Genomic DNA, 17,349 nt, shown 5'->3' on the forward strand with positions numbered 1-17,349 from the left:
TCTAGAACTCCGGACCACAGAGACGGTGCCAGTGGCTGCCTAGACAAGCCGCTACTCGATTGAAGGGACGCCGAGGCTTCCGCTCAGCTGATAAACAAGATGGCCACGGCTGGGGGCCACTCTGGGGTTGACCTGGGAAGCCTGACTCTTTTTCGCCTTCTGTCTTTCTCCGTCCTACTGCCAGGTGAGGTTTCCCCGCTCGTGAACTTGGCTTTCTAAGGGTAACCCTCCGGTTCCGCCCAACCACAAGTGCCGGGGTTTCCCTTTTGGTCCCGGCTGCCCCTCTGTCCCCCCACTCTGTAAATCCTCTTTCTCTTTCGTTCCCGCAACAGAAGTTCCCCCTTTACTAGGACCTTCATCCCTGTCCCTTGAGGCACGTTGTGTCGCTTCATTCCCTTTTCCAGGCCTCTTCCTGGGTTTTCAGTCTACTTGTCTCTCACTTCGTCTCGATGCCTTATTTCCCCCATAGCTCCAGCCAAAGGGACAGGTTTGAAAGTTCAGTTTCCTTCCCAGCCTTTAGACTTTGTGAGACCAAAAGAGCCTTCTTCTTGGGTATTGTAAGGCACTTAAAAGGTAGAGCTCTCATTTCTTCCTCTGTGGATTCCACCATAAACTTGTGTCCCCGTGTCTTGCCTCAGTTTCTTCTCATCAGTAAAGAGAAACCAAGGAAGGTAATGGATACTCTTAACTGTTAGGACCGTGAAGTAATGATTTAAGGACATTTATGTTTTATAATTTGCATAAATGTTAACCTACATGCATTTATTTTCTGGAATATGACTTTCAACTTGGTTGAGCCCCCAAATATAGACCTGCCTGTGAAAAATCATGATTGTGCCTTTGCAGAAATTCACGTAGATTTAAAGATTCCGAAAGAAGAAACTGTAGCTGCCCCACACTGTAGGAACACACAAATGACCTACTGGTGTTAGATTAACTGAACAGGTGTGTAGCATAAGATTTCTCCCAGTTTTGTTCAGACTCCTGGGAAAAATCTCAGAAAGGAGTTTTTGTTTTCTAGTTGTTCATAATTTGCATTCTTAGACCAGCACTCTTTTATTCACTAGTTAGTAATATAAATACAGTATAGAAAAGCAGAAAAGAAGTCACCCATGAAACCAGAAGCTGACACGTCTAATGTCAAACACCTTTCCTTTGACAGATCAAATTCCTTTAGCCTTTACTGTCAATTTTTCTTTACAAAGTTCGTAATAACCTTCTAAGGTATACAGCAGGTACTTGACTGAGCATTTATCTGTTCCATCAATGTTCCTAAGTATTGAAAAGAATGGGCATTAGTCCCATTTTTTGAAAGTATGATATTGAATGATTTATCCAAATCACAAATCAAGCTAATGACATGATAGAGTGTAGTTCTAGTGTCTCTTGATTTCTTCTAACACTTTTTAAAAATCTTTTTATCTTTTGATCAGGTTTATGCAAGGGAAATTCAGTGGAAAGGAAGATCTACATCCCCTTAAATAAGACAGCTCCCTGTGTCCGTCTGCTCAATGCCACTCATCAGATTGGCTGCCAATGTGAGTTGAGACTGGGATTTGTGTTTGTGGTCACTGATATTCCAGTTTGTGCCCTGGATACTAAGAAAGATCCATGTCATGCTTAAGAGTCTTGGTACTCGGATTAGATTATGAGAGTAGAAGGTGATAGAGAGCCATCTGTCAAACCAGAGAAGATGGTTAATAAGAGCTAAAATTCAGTAAGTGCTACATGCCAAGCATTTTACACATGTGTCTCATTTAACCTCCACAAACCCTGTTATTGCCATTTTACAAATGATAAAACTGAGATTTAGAGAAATTGAATAATTATAATAATCTTGCTAAGTTGCCTCAGATTTACAGTCCTCCTGTCTCAGCCTCCTGAGTTATTGGCATTATAGACATGTGCCCCCACACATGGTGCATTGTACTGTTTTCTAAGGAGAAAGAAATTTCATATTGTATGGCGTTCATACTCTGAATGATCATTTTGAAACCAAAATGGGCTTCTGAAATTCAGTGAACTAACTGGAGAGAAAGCACTGAAAATGCCAAATAGTTGTAAGTGGAATTAGTGAAGCATTTGGATTTTTTGTTGTTGGTGTTTCTGGAATTAAACCCAGCACCTCATGTGTGCTAGGCAAGTGTTCTACCACTGAGCTACATTCCCAGCCCTAGCCTTCAGATTTATCTTTCTTCTTTGTAAATGTGTTCTAAATTATGACACCATAGTTCTAAAAGCTGTAAAAATCACAAGGAAACAAAGTTATGTTCCAAAGGCTGAATCCCTTTATCTGCTGCTTGAGCCACTATAGATTTTGGTCTTTCAGTAGCTTTGTTGGAATGTAATTTTGCAGGGGCTGTGTTGTGGCTCAGTGGTGGAGTACCTCCCAGCACGTGTGATGCACTGGGTTCAATTCTCAGTACCATAGGAAAAAAAATAAATATGGGTATTGTGTCCATCTACAACTAAAAAATTTTTTAAAAACAATAGAGTTTAGCAGGTTGGCAAGAAGCTTATGGTCTGATCTTTGTTTCTTCAACATCAAATTGCTTACCTCTGAATTTCAGTTTATTTCTGTCTTGCACAAAACTGAAAGTCAAGCAGTCTTGTAGATGCTTATTGATGATGCTTAATAAATAGCATGTTCTCAACAGTGTGATTGCCTGAAACCTTCCAATTTGGTAAAAGGAAACAGTACTAGGAAGAAAGGGACTTGTTCAGGGAGGCAGTTATATTTTTCTACCTGGCCTTCCCTGAGCTAAACTTAAACACAGTTGATTGTACCATGACCCTGCTACAGGAAATTCTGAGAATGGGTTGATTGGTTCCAAAGAGTCCCAAATAAAGTTTTTGTTGGATCTAGTTTCTAAACTGAGTTTGTGGATGAAAGACAGTCAGGTTCATAATGGGCTTGGATCAGACTGATGAACTTGCTAGAACCTCCATTGTAAGTGCAAAGGGCCAGGACCTCATTGTCCTGGAGTTGGATGCTAAGAAATCTCCTTTGGAAGTGAGTCGTTCTGCATGTTCTTCAAGCAGCTCTGTGGGAAGCATAGCCTAGCCTCTAGAGGCAAAGGTAAGGACCAGGACTGACACCGACACCGAAACAAAGGGAGAGGCTGGACTCTGGCCACTTCCTCATTAAGATCTTGTTTCCTTTTCAACCTGGTTATTTCTGAGTCTTATTTCACAGTGTCTGTGCATTCTTAGCAGACTATTCCTTCTTTAATTAGCTTTGCTAGCATAATAAAACTAAGGAGAAAAAGTGAGATCCAGATTTGATTTTCTGGTTATTATGACCTGCTTCTATTGGATCCTTAAAGCACTCAAAGGAAGCTATGTGTAAGTTTCTTTCCTTCCCTCCCCTCCTCTATCCCCACTTTGTGAGATGAGTAGGGGTAGAAAAGTTGTTCCTTGCTGAAGGTCCAGAGAGAGTAAGCAAGTTACTTAAGACTACATAGCTGGAGCCCAGATTAGACTCTAGGTTTCTTTAGTCCAGTATTATGGCTCTTCTCCTTCCTGTCCTCCCTGGATCTGAAGTTACATATTTTTAAATTTATACCAGCTTTTCCTTCTCCCGTGTTTTAAGTGCTATGGCAAGAACTATTTTTGTTTATTTGTTTTGATTTTAGTTTTGTTTTACTTAGAACTTCCATTGGTATCTGAATACTAATTGAAGTGGTTCCAAACTCTTATATTTCTCCCTATTTTACTATTATCACCATTAACATGAACTTGTTACATATTTATTATATATAAGCCATAGTTGAATTCTGGTGACTCTGCCTTCATGTTTAGATTTTGTCAGATCTCATGGGAGAAAAACCCTTCTTTGGTAGCATTGGGGAAGTGCTTATGGTTTTTGTCTCCTATCAAGTGCTAGTAAGTATTTTTGTACCTTTGTCTGGAAGCATAGTTCTCATGCTGGGCTGTGAATAATAAAGAACTACATGTGTTATGTTTTGAAAAATACATGTATCTGAGCCTTACCATTAGCAATTTTAATTTAGAAGATCTGAGCTAAGCATCAGTATTTTTTAAAATCCCAGGAATTGAGTTATATTGCTCATTGGTAGACTGTGTGCTTACTCAGCATGCATGAGGCCCTGGGATCAGTCCCTAGCACTGCCAAAACAAAAAAGAAAAAACAGAACTTCCAAAATGAGCTAAGAACTACTGCAAATAATTTATGAATAACACATCCAACTTCAGTGGGGGAGAAGACTGACAGACCCTAGGATGTCTCTACATGGATCCCTAGAGATTTGAGGGGTATTTCCAAGTGCCTTGAATTATGAAGAATTCCATAATTCTACATTCTGAACTGTGGACCATCCTTCCTCTGGAGCAGTGCTTCACAATGTTTGTCACATCATGAGATGCACGGAAATGTTATTGGTGTGGCCTCGTTTGTCTATATGTGTAGAACATCCTGGAGTAAACAGTTAGGTTTTGGCTATAGTTGACTTTGGAAACCCTGGATTCCCAGGATGGAAGCCAATCAATATCGGCACATTTAAAAAAAAAAATTTTTTTTGATACCAGGGTTTGAACCTGCTGAGATTACAAGCACGCATCACTACACTTAGCTCAATATCGGCACATTTCTAATCCATTCAAGACCTATTAATTGAGAAGTTCTATTCTAGAGACCTCAGAGTTCTTAATTAATCTCACCTAATATAATCCCAGCAGCTTGGGAGGCTGAGGCAGGAGGATCAAAAGTTCAAAGCCAGCCTCAGCAACTTAGGGAGTCCCTAAGCAACTCAGTGAGACCCTGTCTCTAACAGTGGGGAAGTGAGTTCAAGCACCCTTGGGTTCAATAATCACTACCCAGAAACAAAACCTCGCTTAAAACTGGCCGGGAGCAAGTAAAAGTTATCTCCAAAATAGTAGCAAGGAAATGGTGATCCAGGAAGGCTACTGCAGCCAAAATCTACACATTTTCACAAAGAAAGATTCAGAGCTAGAGATCTGGACTGGCGGGTATAGCTCAGTGATAGAATGCTTGTGTACTATGCATGAGGCCTGAGTTTGATTCTCAGCACCACCAGGAAAGAGAAAAAGCCAGACATGGTGGTTCACTCCTGTAATGTCAGCAAATTGGAAGGTTGAGGGAGGAGAATCGTAAGTTCAAGGCCAGCCTCAGCAATTTAGCAAGACCCTCAGCAATTATCGAGACCCTGTCTAAAAATAAAATTAAGACCAAGGATGTAGCTCAGTGGTAAAACACCATGGGATCAGTCCCCAGTACAAATGGGGGAAAAAAATCCTTCAAAACCAGAAGTCTGAGCTACTGATCTAGAATCTGGCATTTTCTGGAGACACATTTAAAAACTTGAATGTCTGCTGTTCCAGAATCTTATGTATATGGCTAAGTGAAGTTGTTGGAATTAGGCAAAAAATGATCACAGAGTCTTTCTGTTTAATAAGTAAGACTGCTAGTGAGGCCTTTTGGGCTTTTTTGTCTTCCATTCCTTCCTTCAGATGAACCTGGAGCAATTTACTTCTTCAATTGAAGTCCAGAAGTGGCTATATTCACTTAAACATGTTTTTAATATCTTTAGGGTTAAAAGGTCTGCAAAATCAGTAAGGTAAAGTCGGAATGGTCAAATGTGTGAATTTTAATTCGATCCATTCTCTCCTGGCAGCTTCAATTAGTGGAGACACAGGGGTTATCCATGTAGTAGAGAAAGAAGAGGACCTGCAGTGGGTGTTGACAGATGGCCCTAACCCCCCTTACATGGTTCTGCTAGAGGGCAAGCTCTTTACCAGGTAAGAACTGGATATGACTACTGGGAAAATAGATCCAGAGAAAGAAAAAGAACAGTAAATGTCCTCATATTTGTGAGGTTTCTCTGACCTGGTTGGGGAAGGGGCAGAGTTGGTTTTCAGAAGGGAAGAGGTACTAGCAAAGGGAATCATCCTGGTGACCTTAAAATAGCACTCTAGTGGGTAAGGATTTCAGAGAGAGAGAATTGCCCAAGGTAGGTGAGATTAGTCCCGAAAGTCAGATTGGGCCATAGTCTAGACTGAGAAATTCAAGGCCAAAAAGGGAAGAAGCGGTTAAGGGTTTTGATTCCTTTGTTCTCCATTCATTTCCATCCCAAGGACTAGGGTACTAGAATGTCTGCTACCTTCCTTTTTCCTCTCGTGGCATTTCTTCTCTATTCCAGGGATATAATGGAGAAACTGAAGGGGAGAACCAGCCGAATTGCTGGTCTGGCAGTGACCTTGGCCAAGCCCAGTCCCACTCCGGACTTCTCTCCTAGTGTGCAGTGCCCGAATGATGGGTTTGGTAAGAGCCTCACGAGAGCCCACTGTCATCCAAGGCTCATTGTTGCTTCAGTCTCAAGTGTCTGTGGCAGCACCAGGAGAGGGTATCTGGTCTCCATCTGTGTGCATCATGAGCATCTGACTCCCAAATGGAAAATAGTGTTTCTTTGTCTTTGCCACTCATCCCTTCCCTCTCCTCCTTTCCCTACTTCCACTTACCTTCCATCACCCTTTCTTGTCACATGCTTAGATCCCTCATCTGCCAGCCTAAGGTCTCCTGATACCAGTGTGTCTATTTTAGTGTGGGCAGTGATAGATTTGTTGTTTCTGTGAGTTGCTGCCTCTTTTTGAACTCTTAATCTCAACTCTGATGTCCTAACCCTCCTCCCTAACCTGGTTCTAAACCCCCATTTCTCCCAACCCCTCTTCCTCCCTTCAGGCATTTACTCCAACTCCTATGGGTCAGAGTTTGCCCATTGCAAAGAAGTGCTATGGAACAGTCTGGGCAATGGCTTGGCTTATGAAGACTTTAGTTTTCCTATCTTTCTTCTTGAAGATGAAAATGAAACCAAGGTCATCAAGCAGGTAAAGACTCTACCAGCTCCTAGCAATTCTAATGAGAAAGAGGATTATTTTTCAGGCTCTTCTCTTTAGATGGAGGTTCATTTTAATATTGGTATACACTTTGAAAAACAGTTGCTACAAACAAGAACTAAGAAGTTTATTTTCCTTATATTTTTCTCTTCTATTTCTCTCCTCTCTGACATCACAGCATTAACAACTTTTAGACTAAAAAATACATATATATAAAGAATATTTGAAAGAATAATATGATATGGGGCCCTAGTTAAGTACCAGATGAGCTGGGTTCACACTTGTAACCCCAGTGACTTGGGAGGCTGAGGCAGGAGGATCATGAGTTTAAAGCCAGTCTCAGCAATTTAGTGAGGCCCTAAGCAACTTAGTGAGACCCTATCTCTAAATAAAATATAAAAAGGGCAGGGGATGTGGCTCAGTGGTTAACCCCCTAGGTTCAATCCCTGTTACCAAAACAAAACAAACTAGCTGAATAGCCAGGCACAGCAGTGTATGCCTGTAATCCCAGCTACTTAGGAGGCTGAGGCAGGAGGATCACAAGTTTAAGACCAGACTCTGCAATTTAGTAAGACCCTCAGCAACTTAGTAAGATGCTATCTCAGAATTAAAAGGGCTGGGGATATAGCTCAATGGTAAAGTGCCCCTAGACTCAGACCTCAGTACCCGCTGGCACGTGCACACACACCCCCACACACAGAATAGTGGCTGAAGCTCCAGATTGGGCCAGGTCACTTAGGATGGGATAAGTTCATCTGCTCTATTGAGGTCATTGAATCTGGGTCACTTTGCATCTATTAAGGAGTTTTTTTTCTTTACCTATAGATTCTATGGTTGTACCAGGACACCTATAGCTCAGGGACAGATGTCTCCCAAAAGGGAGTGACTTAAGGATGAAGCTGAGAAGTTAGGGAGGGATTCCACAGCTGCTGAATTGGGTCCATCTGTCCTTCCAGTGCTATCAGGATCACAATCTGGGTCAGAATGGCTCGGCACCAACCTTCCCACTGTGTGCCATGCAGCTCTTCTCACACATGCACGCTGTCATCAGCACTGCCACTTGCATGCGGCGCAGCTTCATCCAGAGCACCTTCAGTATCAACCCAGGTAAAGCAGGTCCAAGTTCTGTTGGGTGTACTGAAGTGGGGGAACAAGGGCCTGCCCTGGGAATGTTGGCAAGACCACGGCAGGGAGGAGTAGGCACAGGCAGCAAGTGCTGAGTAGGAGAAGCAGCAACAATTTGAACATTTTAGGCAGCTTGTACCTAAAGGAGAAGTCAGCAAAGAAGCTAACCTGGAATAGTTGGAGGCAGAGATAATAATCCACAGAGTCCACAGGGCTCTGGTCAGAAAGGTCTTGCAGATCTTCTTTATAGCTTCTATCTCCCTTAGTCCAATTGATCTCACGTTGTTTGTGTCTTGCTCAGAAATCGTCTGTGACCCCCTGTCTGACTACAACGTCTGGAGCATGCTTAAGCCTATAAATACATCTGGGGCCTTAGATCCTGATGACAGGGTTGTGGTTGCTGCTACCCGGGTAAGTGTTGGCCTCTGATCAGCACGAGCAGGGCTGGCACAGAAAGAGTGGCAGGGCCTGGTGTAGTGACGCACACCTCTAATTCCAGCAACATGGGAGGCTAAGGCAGAAGAATCACAAATTTGAGGCCAGCCACAGAAATTCAGCAAGACCTTATCTCAAAATAAATAATGAAAAGGGTTGAAGAGGGCTGGGGTTGTGGCTCAGCAGTAGAATGCTCACCTAGCATGTGTGAGGCACTGGGTTTAATCCTCAGCACCACTTATAAATAAATAAAATAAAGGTATTATGGGGCTGGAGTTGTAGCTCAGTGGCAGAACACTTGCCTTGTACATGTGAGGTACTGCGTTTGATTCCCAGCACCACATATAAATAAGCAAATAAAATAAAGGACCATCCACAACTAAAACAATATTTTAAAAATAAATAAATAAAGGTACTGTGTCCAATTAAAACTAAAAAAAATTTAAGAAAAAGCGGGGGTGGGGGCGCTAAGGATGTAGCTCAGTGGTAGAGTTCCCCTGGGGTCAGTCTTCAAGCCTTTATTGGGCATTTTCCAACTTCTGAGTTGCTACATTGGGAAATCTCAAATGGAGAGGGATGTGGGTCGAGGGACTACTGGGTTCTGTCCATTGGCACAACACATGCATGTTCTCTTGGTTGGACAGGAAAGGGATTGGGTCTGGTCCTCATTTCCAGTTTAAAAGTGTACCTCCCTGTGTCTTCTTCTGAACTCAGCTGGACAGCCGTTCCTTTTTCTGGAATGTGGCTCCAGGGGCTGAAAGTGCTGTTGCCTCCTTCGTCACTCAGCTGGCTGCAGCTGAAGCTTTGCAAAAGGCTCCGGATGTGACCATCTTGCCCCGCAATGTCATGTTTGTCTTCTTCCAAGGGGTAAGGCTTTTTTCCCCCGGGATGGCGTGGCAGGGAAGGAGGTAGATGGCAAAGATGGGAGTGACTATTAGTTGGAGAGAAGAGCCTCAGCATTTGACCCTTCTGTTAATCAGCCCAGAGCTTTTGAATGTTTCTTTTTGTCTCTCCTTTGAGGATCTCTATTTTAGAAAGCCTCTGTGTCCTGAATTTGATGTGTTACCAGCCCCTTTAGTTTCCCACTGATAGGATCTATTTGAGGCTTCCTTTTACTCTTATTGTCTGGACCCCATTGTGGCATCCTGCCGGTCCCTTCTGGCACCACAGCCTGACCTTGGCATAAGAGAATGGCAGCTGAGGCTGAGTTAGTAGAAGTAGAGTCAAGAAGCAGACTCCTAACAGCTAATTTTTTTTTGTTGTTGTTGTTTTTTAAAGACCTTGGGAAGGCTGTTTTCCCGCTTCTGGACTTGAGAAGACCTCTGATACACACATGGGAGGGACGGTCATAGCTGGGAGATGGAGGAGCCTTCCTGCCTATAGCTTTGACATTCTAGCTTTTCTCGAGGCTACCCTAACCCTTTTAAATTTTTCTTTCCTTTTCCACCCATCTCCAACCCTCAGGAAACGTTTGACTATATTGGTAGCTCGAGAATGGTCTATGATATGGAGAAGGGCAAGTTTCCTGTGCACTTAGAGAACATTGACTCATTCGTGGAGCTGGGACAGGTGTGCATCTCATTCTTTCACTCCTGTCCTTCCTCCTCTTTTGTCCTTGCTACAGACACTACCCTCCCCTTCCTCTGACTCCTTTCTCTCAGGCGTGGGCCAAAACTGGAGGCTGCCTGTAAATGTTGCTTCTTCATCCTTCTTCCAGGTGGCCTTAAGGACTTCAGCAGAGCTCTGGATGCACACAGACCCCATGTCTCAGAAAAACGAGTCTGTGCGGAACCAGGTAACCCAAATATGGACCCCACATCCCAGTCTCTGCTCTGTCCCCATTAACCCTGGTGCCTGTGAATCAAATTAAGAAAAAGAGTTAGCCTGGGTGTGTCTAAAGGATGAACAACACAGCTCGTACGGCTCGCTGGGAAAAATGGCAATCTCAGTGACATCTGGTTGGCTTCTTGGAATGGGTAGTTCTCTGATCATTTGGTGCCTAACAAACTACCACTGCCCACTAAGGACAAGTAGAACACTAGCTCCCTTCTCTCCTTGCCCCTTGTGTATCCCGTTGACCAGGCCACTTGCTTCTGTCACATTCCCACCCAGATTGTCCTCCACTTTCCTCCGTACTTGTTCTAGACACTTCTCTCTAGCAGGTCCAGCTTTAAACCTGCTTTTTACCATGCAGTCCTGTTCCTACCACTCCAGGCTTGATATCATTCCTTCTCTGGCCTCCTGTGGCACTTGGAGACTTTTTTACAATTTGCCCCCTCCAGTTCTGCACAACAAATAATAAGTGAAACATTCACTGAGGATAAGGCAGAGTCCTAAGGACACTAGGTTTACCTGTAAATATGGGAAAACATAGGTACTTTCTTTCTTCCCCAGTTTCCTAACTGTAAGAAAAAGTTGGCAGAGCCTAGGCATGGTGGCACACACCTGTAATCACAGTGACTTGGGAGGCTGAGCAGGATGATCACTGGAGACTGAGAAGTTCAAGGCCAGCCCGAGCAACTTAGTGAGACCCTGTCTCCAAAAAGAAAAGAAAAGAAAGAGCTGGAATGTGGGTCAGAGGTAGAATGTTCCTGTGTTCCATCCCTAGTACTGTTAAAAAAAAAAAAAAAGTTAAGAACTATAAGAAAGTCAGAGAGCCTTAGTTCCAAAAGGTTTAAGGGCTGTGGATCTAGGAGAGCATGAAGCAGCTCCCTACACAAGAAACCCAAAATGTAGAATGCCCCAGACCTGAGAGGGACCTCCCACTTCCCATCCCTTCGTCCCCTCAATCAGTAATCCTTGCTCCTCAGGTGGAGGACCTCCTGACCACACTGGAGGAGAGTGGTACTGGCGTCCCTGACATCATCCTCAGAAGGCTGAATCAATCCCAAGCCCTGCCACCCTCTTCTCTGCAGCGATTTCTTCGAGCTCGAAACATCTCTGGTGTTGTTCTGGCTGACCACTCTCATTCCTTTCATAACCAGTAAGAGTCACCTGATCCCATATCTTCTTCCTTCTGAAAAGGAGTCTCTTCTGTAGTCTGGGAGAAAGGGCACCATCTCCTCTCTCCCCCCATAACACCTGCTCCCAAACCTCCAGGCAGTTTGTGTTCTTTGCTCAGTGTCCTGTTCACATCAGACCTAGCACCCTCATTGACTTGATGTCTGTCTGAGATAAACAACCTCAACCTTGCCCTTTCCTAGCAGTCATCCTCCTGTTATGGTTCATTCTCCAGGTTCTCCTGGGGCCTGAGTTCCCCAGGGCAGCCAGCAGAGGGCATCATCTCTAACAAGAGCATGGAAAGGATGGGAGGGAGGGTTCCTCTGGTGGGGAGAACAGAGAGCTATCCTGGTGTGGGGCCCGCCCAAGGGCACCACAAATAGTACTCGTACTCTATGAAATAGAACATGTCCATGCCAGATTGGTAGGTGCACATGATTCCTTGTGCTGAGGGGGCTCCAGAGATAAGAAGTGAGATGCTGTTTGTTTCCTATTTCTTGGTTACGGGTATCCTCAAACTGCCCCTAGCATGAGGCCAGGGATAACAGGAAACTTCTCGTAGGCTGATTGCTAACTTACCAGCCTTTTGGGGGCTACACGAGTTTCTCAGTAAAAACACTTTGGCCCAGGTTCTACGAGCTATCAAAGTAGCCCCTTCTCACATTTAATCAGGAGAGCGACAGTTCTGTTGTCAGCTATCTTCTTCATGTCTTTCCTTGGCATCAATTTGGAGTAAGGTATGGTTCATCATTTGGATTTGATTATGTGGCTGGCTTGACTAGAGCAGGGATTTATTAGTGGTAAAGGCTGGGAGCTCTCTTCTTCTCGCTCTCTTTTTTTTTTTTTTTAAAGGGAGAGGGAGAGAGAAAGAGAGAATTTTTAAATATTTATTCTTTAGTTATCGGCGGACACAACATCTTTGTTTGTATGTGGTGCTGAGGATTGAACCTGGGCCGCACGCATGCCAGGCGAGCGCGCTGCCGCTTGAGCCACATCCTCAGCCCCCTCTCGCCCTCTTTTAAAAGCTAATTCCTTGGAGCTTCCCAAGGACCATCATGGTGATTATTTATTTTGCCATGTTATATATTAATGTGTTTATACATATCTGGGCTATACCTGATCCTGTACCTGCTAATCCCCCCTCCACTCCAGCCACCGACAATAGAAATGTTTATTGGAAAATCACACAGTTGCTCTGATGATGTGTGGCAGAAATATCTGGAAGTCTTCTTAGCCATCCTCCTATGTCTCTAGCCTAAATGATATTAGGAGAGTCTCCTGTGGTTAAAGATCTCAGTTTAAACAGGGCGCACACCTGTAATCCCAGTGGCTCAGGAGGTGGAGGCAGGAGGATTGCAAGTTCAAAGCCAGCCTCAGCAAAAGCAAGGCACTAAGCAACTCAGTGAGACCCTGTCTCTAAATAAAGTACAAAAATAGGGCTGGGGATGTGGCTCAATAGTCGAGTGCCCCTGATACCCCACTCCCCCCAAAAAAGATCTGTTTATTTACCTTTTTTACCTTGTCGTTGCATTTTACCACTCTCACCTTCACTCCTACCTCCCCATTCTCCATGCCTTCTTTAACCATGGATCCTAATTTTCTCCCTTCCTCAATAATGAAAGATAAAGTGAATGCCTCACTAGGAAATAGGAAAGGGGCAAGGCCCTGGTTGATATAGCCAAGGCTTATGCTGGCTCTTCTGACAGCTACTACCAGAGCATTTATGACACTGCTGAGAACATCAATGTGAGCTATCCTGACTGGCAGAGCCCTGAAGAGGACCTGAACTTTGTGACAGACACTGCTAAGGTAGCCATTACCCAAGTTGGGTGGAAACATGGGAAACACAGCAAATGAGTATGTTTAAATGTTGCCACTTGAGGGTAGAAGAGGTAAGTCGTTCAGCCACTTCCCTCACCCACTGCAGGCCCTGGCGAATGTGGCCACAGTGCTGGCACGTGCACTGTACAAACTTGCAGGGGGCACCAACTTCGGCAACACAATTCAGGCTGATCCCCAAACGGTGAGAGCAAATGGGCCCCCACTTCTTTCTGTCTCTGTTTACACAGCAGGCCACACTTCTTCTTATGTCCCTTGCCTAGCCTCCTAAGTTTTAGAGTTCAGCATGCCTGTTGGTGCCAGGAAGGATGATGCCCCAGAGAACTCTTGGGTGGGTTTCACCTGTCACCTTGCGGGCCTGCGACGTCTCCCAGCTCCCATCTGGTTCCTGCTCCTGATTGGTCTTTAATTCTTTCCCTGGGCTTGCTCCAAGTCATGGGGTTTTTTTTTTCCCCCACTTTTCTCTGTTCTAATCTTAGGTCACTCGCCTGCTGTATGGGTTCCTGGTTAGAGCCAACAACTCATGGTTCCAGTCTATCCTCAGACAGGACCTCAGGTCCTACTTGGGTAAGCATCTGATATGAGAAGAGGGACCCTTAGCTGAGGAAAGGTATAGAAAAAAAGGCATCATTTGGGTTTAATCTTTACCCTTTTTTCTCTTTTTCTTTCCCCCCTGTTTCTTTCTTTCTCCTGTTGTTTGTTGGATCCTTTTCTCTTAACTTTCTTTTCTGGCTTCTGGGGGCTCTTCTTATTTCTGTCTACCCTCACCCCATCTTCCACCCATCAAATCCTCCCTTCCCTTTGGCCTGCAATCAGGCGATGGGCCTCTCCAACATTACATCGCCGTCTCCAGCCCCACCAACACCACTTACGTTGTGCAGTATGTCTTGGCAAATTTGACTGGCAAGGTGATCGGCCTCACCCGAGAGCAGTGCCAGGATCCAAGTAAAGTTCCAAATGAAAACAAGGATGTGAGTGGTGGTGGGTGTCAGAGGTGCCTCGGGACTCCTTGCCTTGGGAAAGTTGGAGGATCTCCTAAGCCCAGATGGACCCAGGGGATTGGGATGGAGGGGTGGAGGGACACAGCCCTGTGAACCTAAGTGTTGAAGAGGCAGTAGCCTGGATAAAATTGGACTACTTAAAGGGAAAGGGACTGCAGCCAGTTAGTGGATTGGAGTGGTGCTGATGGGGAGGGAGTAGGAGGATCAACCCAGCCCTGTGTTGTGGCCCATCTTCCTGTGCAGCTATATGAGTACTCATGGGTTCAGGGCCCTTTGAATTCCAATGAGACGGATCGGCTCCCCCGGTGCGTGCGTTCCACGGCTCGACTGGCCAGGGCCTTGTCTCCTGCCTTTGAACTGAGTCAGTGGAGCTCCACTGAATATTCCACGTGGACTGAGAGCCGCTGGAAAGATATCCATGCCCGTATATTCCTCATTGCCAGCAAAGAGCTTGAGGTGAGATGGGACCTGAAGGGAAATGGCAGAGATCTATTTGACTTCTTTCTGTTGTCTCTTGTCTTGTACCCCCTTCCATCTCCCATTTACCTTAGATTTGTGGCAAATACCTATTGTAAATCTGTCCTATTGAGAGGCGGTTCTTCCTTCACCATTAGAGAAAGCCCCATGTATCCCATAAGTTCTCTCATAGCCCCCACTCCCACCTGGCGTTCCTTATCTGGCACAGCTGGGATGAGTCAGTCTAACATATTGAGCCTGTGTCATTAGTAAATCATTAATATAAGCACCAGGAGAGAATCAAAGGCATGAGTCCTGCCTTCCAGATACTTAAAATCTAAGTAATGCAAGATGGAAGCAAGAACAAAGATACTTCTTCCTTCAAATGAGGAAAGTTAAGTGCAGATTGGGAAGATGTTGCCCATGCTTGTTCCATAGTAGGTGCTTGATGCCAGCACCAGAATTCAGCTGGCCTGTCTTCCCAGTTTTCCATAGTTGCACTGAGTTCTGATAAACCATTTCTCCTTCCCTCACCTGCAGCTTATCACCCTGATGGTGGGATTCGGCATCCTCCTCTTCTCTCTCATCGTCACCTACTGCATCAATGCCAAAGCTGACGTCCTTTTCATTGTTCCCCGAGAGCCAGGATCTGTGTCTTACTAAGGAGAACTCCAGCTTACCCTGCCAGCTCTGCATTTCACTTCCTACATCATTTGTCCCACTGGGAACAAACCACTAGTTTGTCACTGGAACCTCTCTGGGCCTGTCTCAGATTGGGATTAACATAAAGGAATAGACTGTCCAGAAGAGACAGGAAGAAATAAACAAGTGGCCTCCCCTCCTCATCTTCCCCTTCCCCAATACCTCCTCCTTCCCTTCCCTGCAAGATTCTGGGATTACAATAGAGCCTTCCTGTTTCTGTTTAACTCCAGAGTCACCAACTCTTAATTTACCCTTCCTCAGGATGACTCTTCCCTTCCCAGCCTTCCCTGTACCTCCCTGGTTCCCTCTCTTGCCCTGACCCCCAACTCCCAACTACTGCTCCTGACTACCTTCTGGACCAGGAAGGGGAACGTGAAAGGTTGAACATCAGGATCAAACTACAGTGAACCCCAAGGAGGAGGATGGGGTTTTCTGGGCTGAGCCTGCTGTCTCCTTCCAACTGCCCTTCCTGGGTCCTCAGATGGCACGTTAGGGTGGGCTTGATGCCAGGTGGGGGTATCCCACTTCCAGCCCACAGTGCTCAGCTGTACTTTTTATTAAGCTGTAATATCTATTTTTGTTTTTTTCTTTTTTTTTTTTTTGTAAATATATAAATAGTGAGTTTCATTAAAATAGATAATCCTACACAACATGAACTGTCAGCTGTTATTCTTCCCAGACCACCTGAACTGGAGGTCAGTGACTCTGCATGCTACCACATTGGTCTCCAGAAGACCCAAGGAGGAAAGCCTTGGAGCACCCTCTTGTATGAACAATGTTAGCATAATTTCTTCTCAATTTGTAATAGACAGTTTTGTTTGTTTGTTTTTTGGTACTGGGGAATGAACCCAGGAGTGCCCTACCACTGAGCCATATCCCCAGCCCTTTTGAGACAGGGTCTTGTTAAGTAGTTGCTGGGGCTGGTCTTGAAATTGGGATCCTCCTTCCTGCCTTAGCTCCCAGGTTGCTGGGATGATAGGTGTGCCCCACCATGCACAGCTGATGGTGGGTTTTTTGTAGATTAAAACAAGTTGTTTGGGATGTTTCAGAAAGAGGACCACAGCTCTGTGGAGACACAGTCTTCATGGAGGCAAAATTCTGGAGTAGATAAGTGTTTGTGGCTGGTGACTGAGTCAGCCAAAGGGGAATGGGAACCAGCGGGGGAGGGAGCCATGGCCCAACCCTCTCTCCCTGTCACTGGCCAAGAGGTTTCTGACAACCTTCATGCCTGAAGACCAACAGCAGTAGAAAACTGGCCATTTGCACAGGTCCCAAGCATGACCCTTAAGTTCCTTGATTGGGCGATTTACCTTTTCAAATCTGCTAAGAAGAGGTAATTTTCTCCAGCTTTCTTTCCAAGTTTGGGGCATGTTGGGGTTCTGAGATAGGAAATACGCCCTGCTGCTCCCCCTAGTTGGAGTTGGAGAGGCTGTATGCGGTGCTGGCGGGAGCCGAGCACAGCTGCCACCATCGCCTGGGCCGGCTCCATGCCTCCCTCGGCCAACAGGTCTCCCAGTGGGCAGAGCAGTAAACTCCCTCATCCTGCTGGCAGCTTCGGGAAGCGGGGACATGGCTGGGTACCAGGAAGCGGGTGGAACGGGGAAGCAGAGGCTCAAGCAGAATTGAGGAATCAGGGTGGGTAAGAAAGAAGGGTATAAGATACAGGATCTTTGATACACAGTCTCCTCAGATCCTAAGAAAGAACCCTGAACAACACAAGCTTGTCTTCTATCTCCCATGCTTTCTTAACTCTTAAACCAGTGAAGATCCCTTCTGCCCAGGGGCTGAGGGAGGAGCACAGCCACCCAGATGACTTACTGGGGCTCCAAAACACATTCTCTCCGCAGTCATGATGCTGGCACCTCACCAGATGTCTCTTGTGCCCTGAAGACTGTGTGACTGCCTGGAGCATCTTAGG

The 17,349-nt window shown here is 45.3% G+C and overlaps 1 protein-coding gene across 1 annotated transcript; it reads left to right on the forward strand.

Moving 5' to 3' along the window:
• Positions 1-20: 20 nt before the first annotated feature.
• On the forward strand, positions 21-16,072 carry Ncstn (nicastrin). The gene is made up of 17 exons (XM_076862392.1): positions 21-184; positions 1,434-1,538; positions 5,655-5,778; positions 6,180-6,301; positions 6,719-6,864; positions 7,830-7,980; positions 8,300-8,409; positions 9,148-9,300; positions 9,898-10,002; positions 10,151-10,228; positions 11,244-11,416; positions 13,140-13,242; positions 13,361-13,456; positions 13,752-13,839; positions 14,089-14,243; positions 14,517-14,729; positions 15,270-16,072. The coding sequence occupies exons 1-17, from the start codon at positions 100-102 to the stop codon at positions 15,390-15,392; spliced, it is 2,130 nt and encodes a 709-aa protein (XP_076718507.1). The 5' UTR covers positions 21-99; the 3' UTR covers positions 15,393-16,072.
• Positions 16,073-17,349: the final 1,277 nt, after the last annotated feature.

This window comes from Callospermophilus lateralis, chromosome 7 (assembly GCF_048772815.1).
Source record: "Callospermophilus lateralis isolate mCalLat2 chromosome 7, mCalLat2.hap1, whole genome shotgun sequence".
In the NCBI taxonomy this organism is placed as follows: domain Eukaryota; kingdom Metazoa; phylum Chordata; class Mammalia; order Rodentia; family Sciuridae; genus Callospermophilus; species Callospermophilus lateralis.

What these genes read in the sequence shown, in the direction of transcription:
- Ncstn (XM_076862392.1), top strand. Translation starts at nt 100, where the DNA reads ATGGCCACGGCTGGGGGCCACTCTGGGGTTGACCTGGGAAGCCTGACT. An exon ending in TTTCTCCGTCCTACTGCCAG is followed by an intron (nt 185 to 1,433) that starts GTGAGGTTTCCC and finishes TCTTTTGATCAG; the next exon opens with GTTTATGCAAGGGAAATTCA. An exon ending in TTGCCAGCAAAGAGCTTGAG is followed by an intron (nt 14,730 to 15,269) that starts GTGAGATGGGAC and finishes CCTCACCTGCAG; the next exon opens with CTTATCACCCTGATGGTGGG.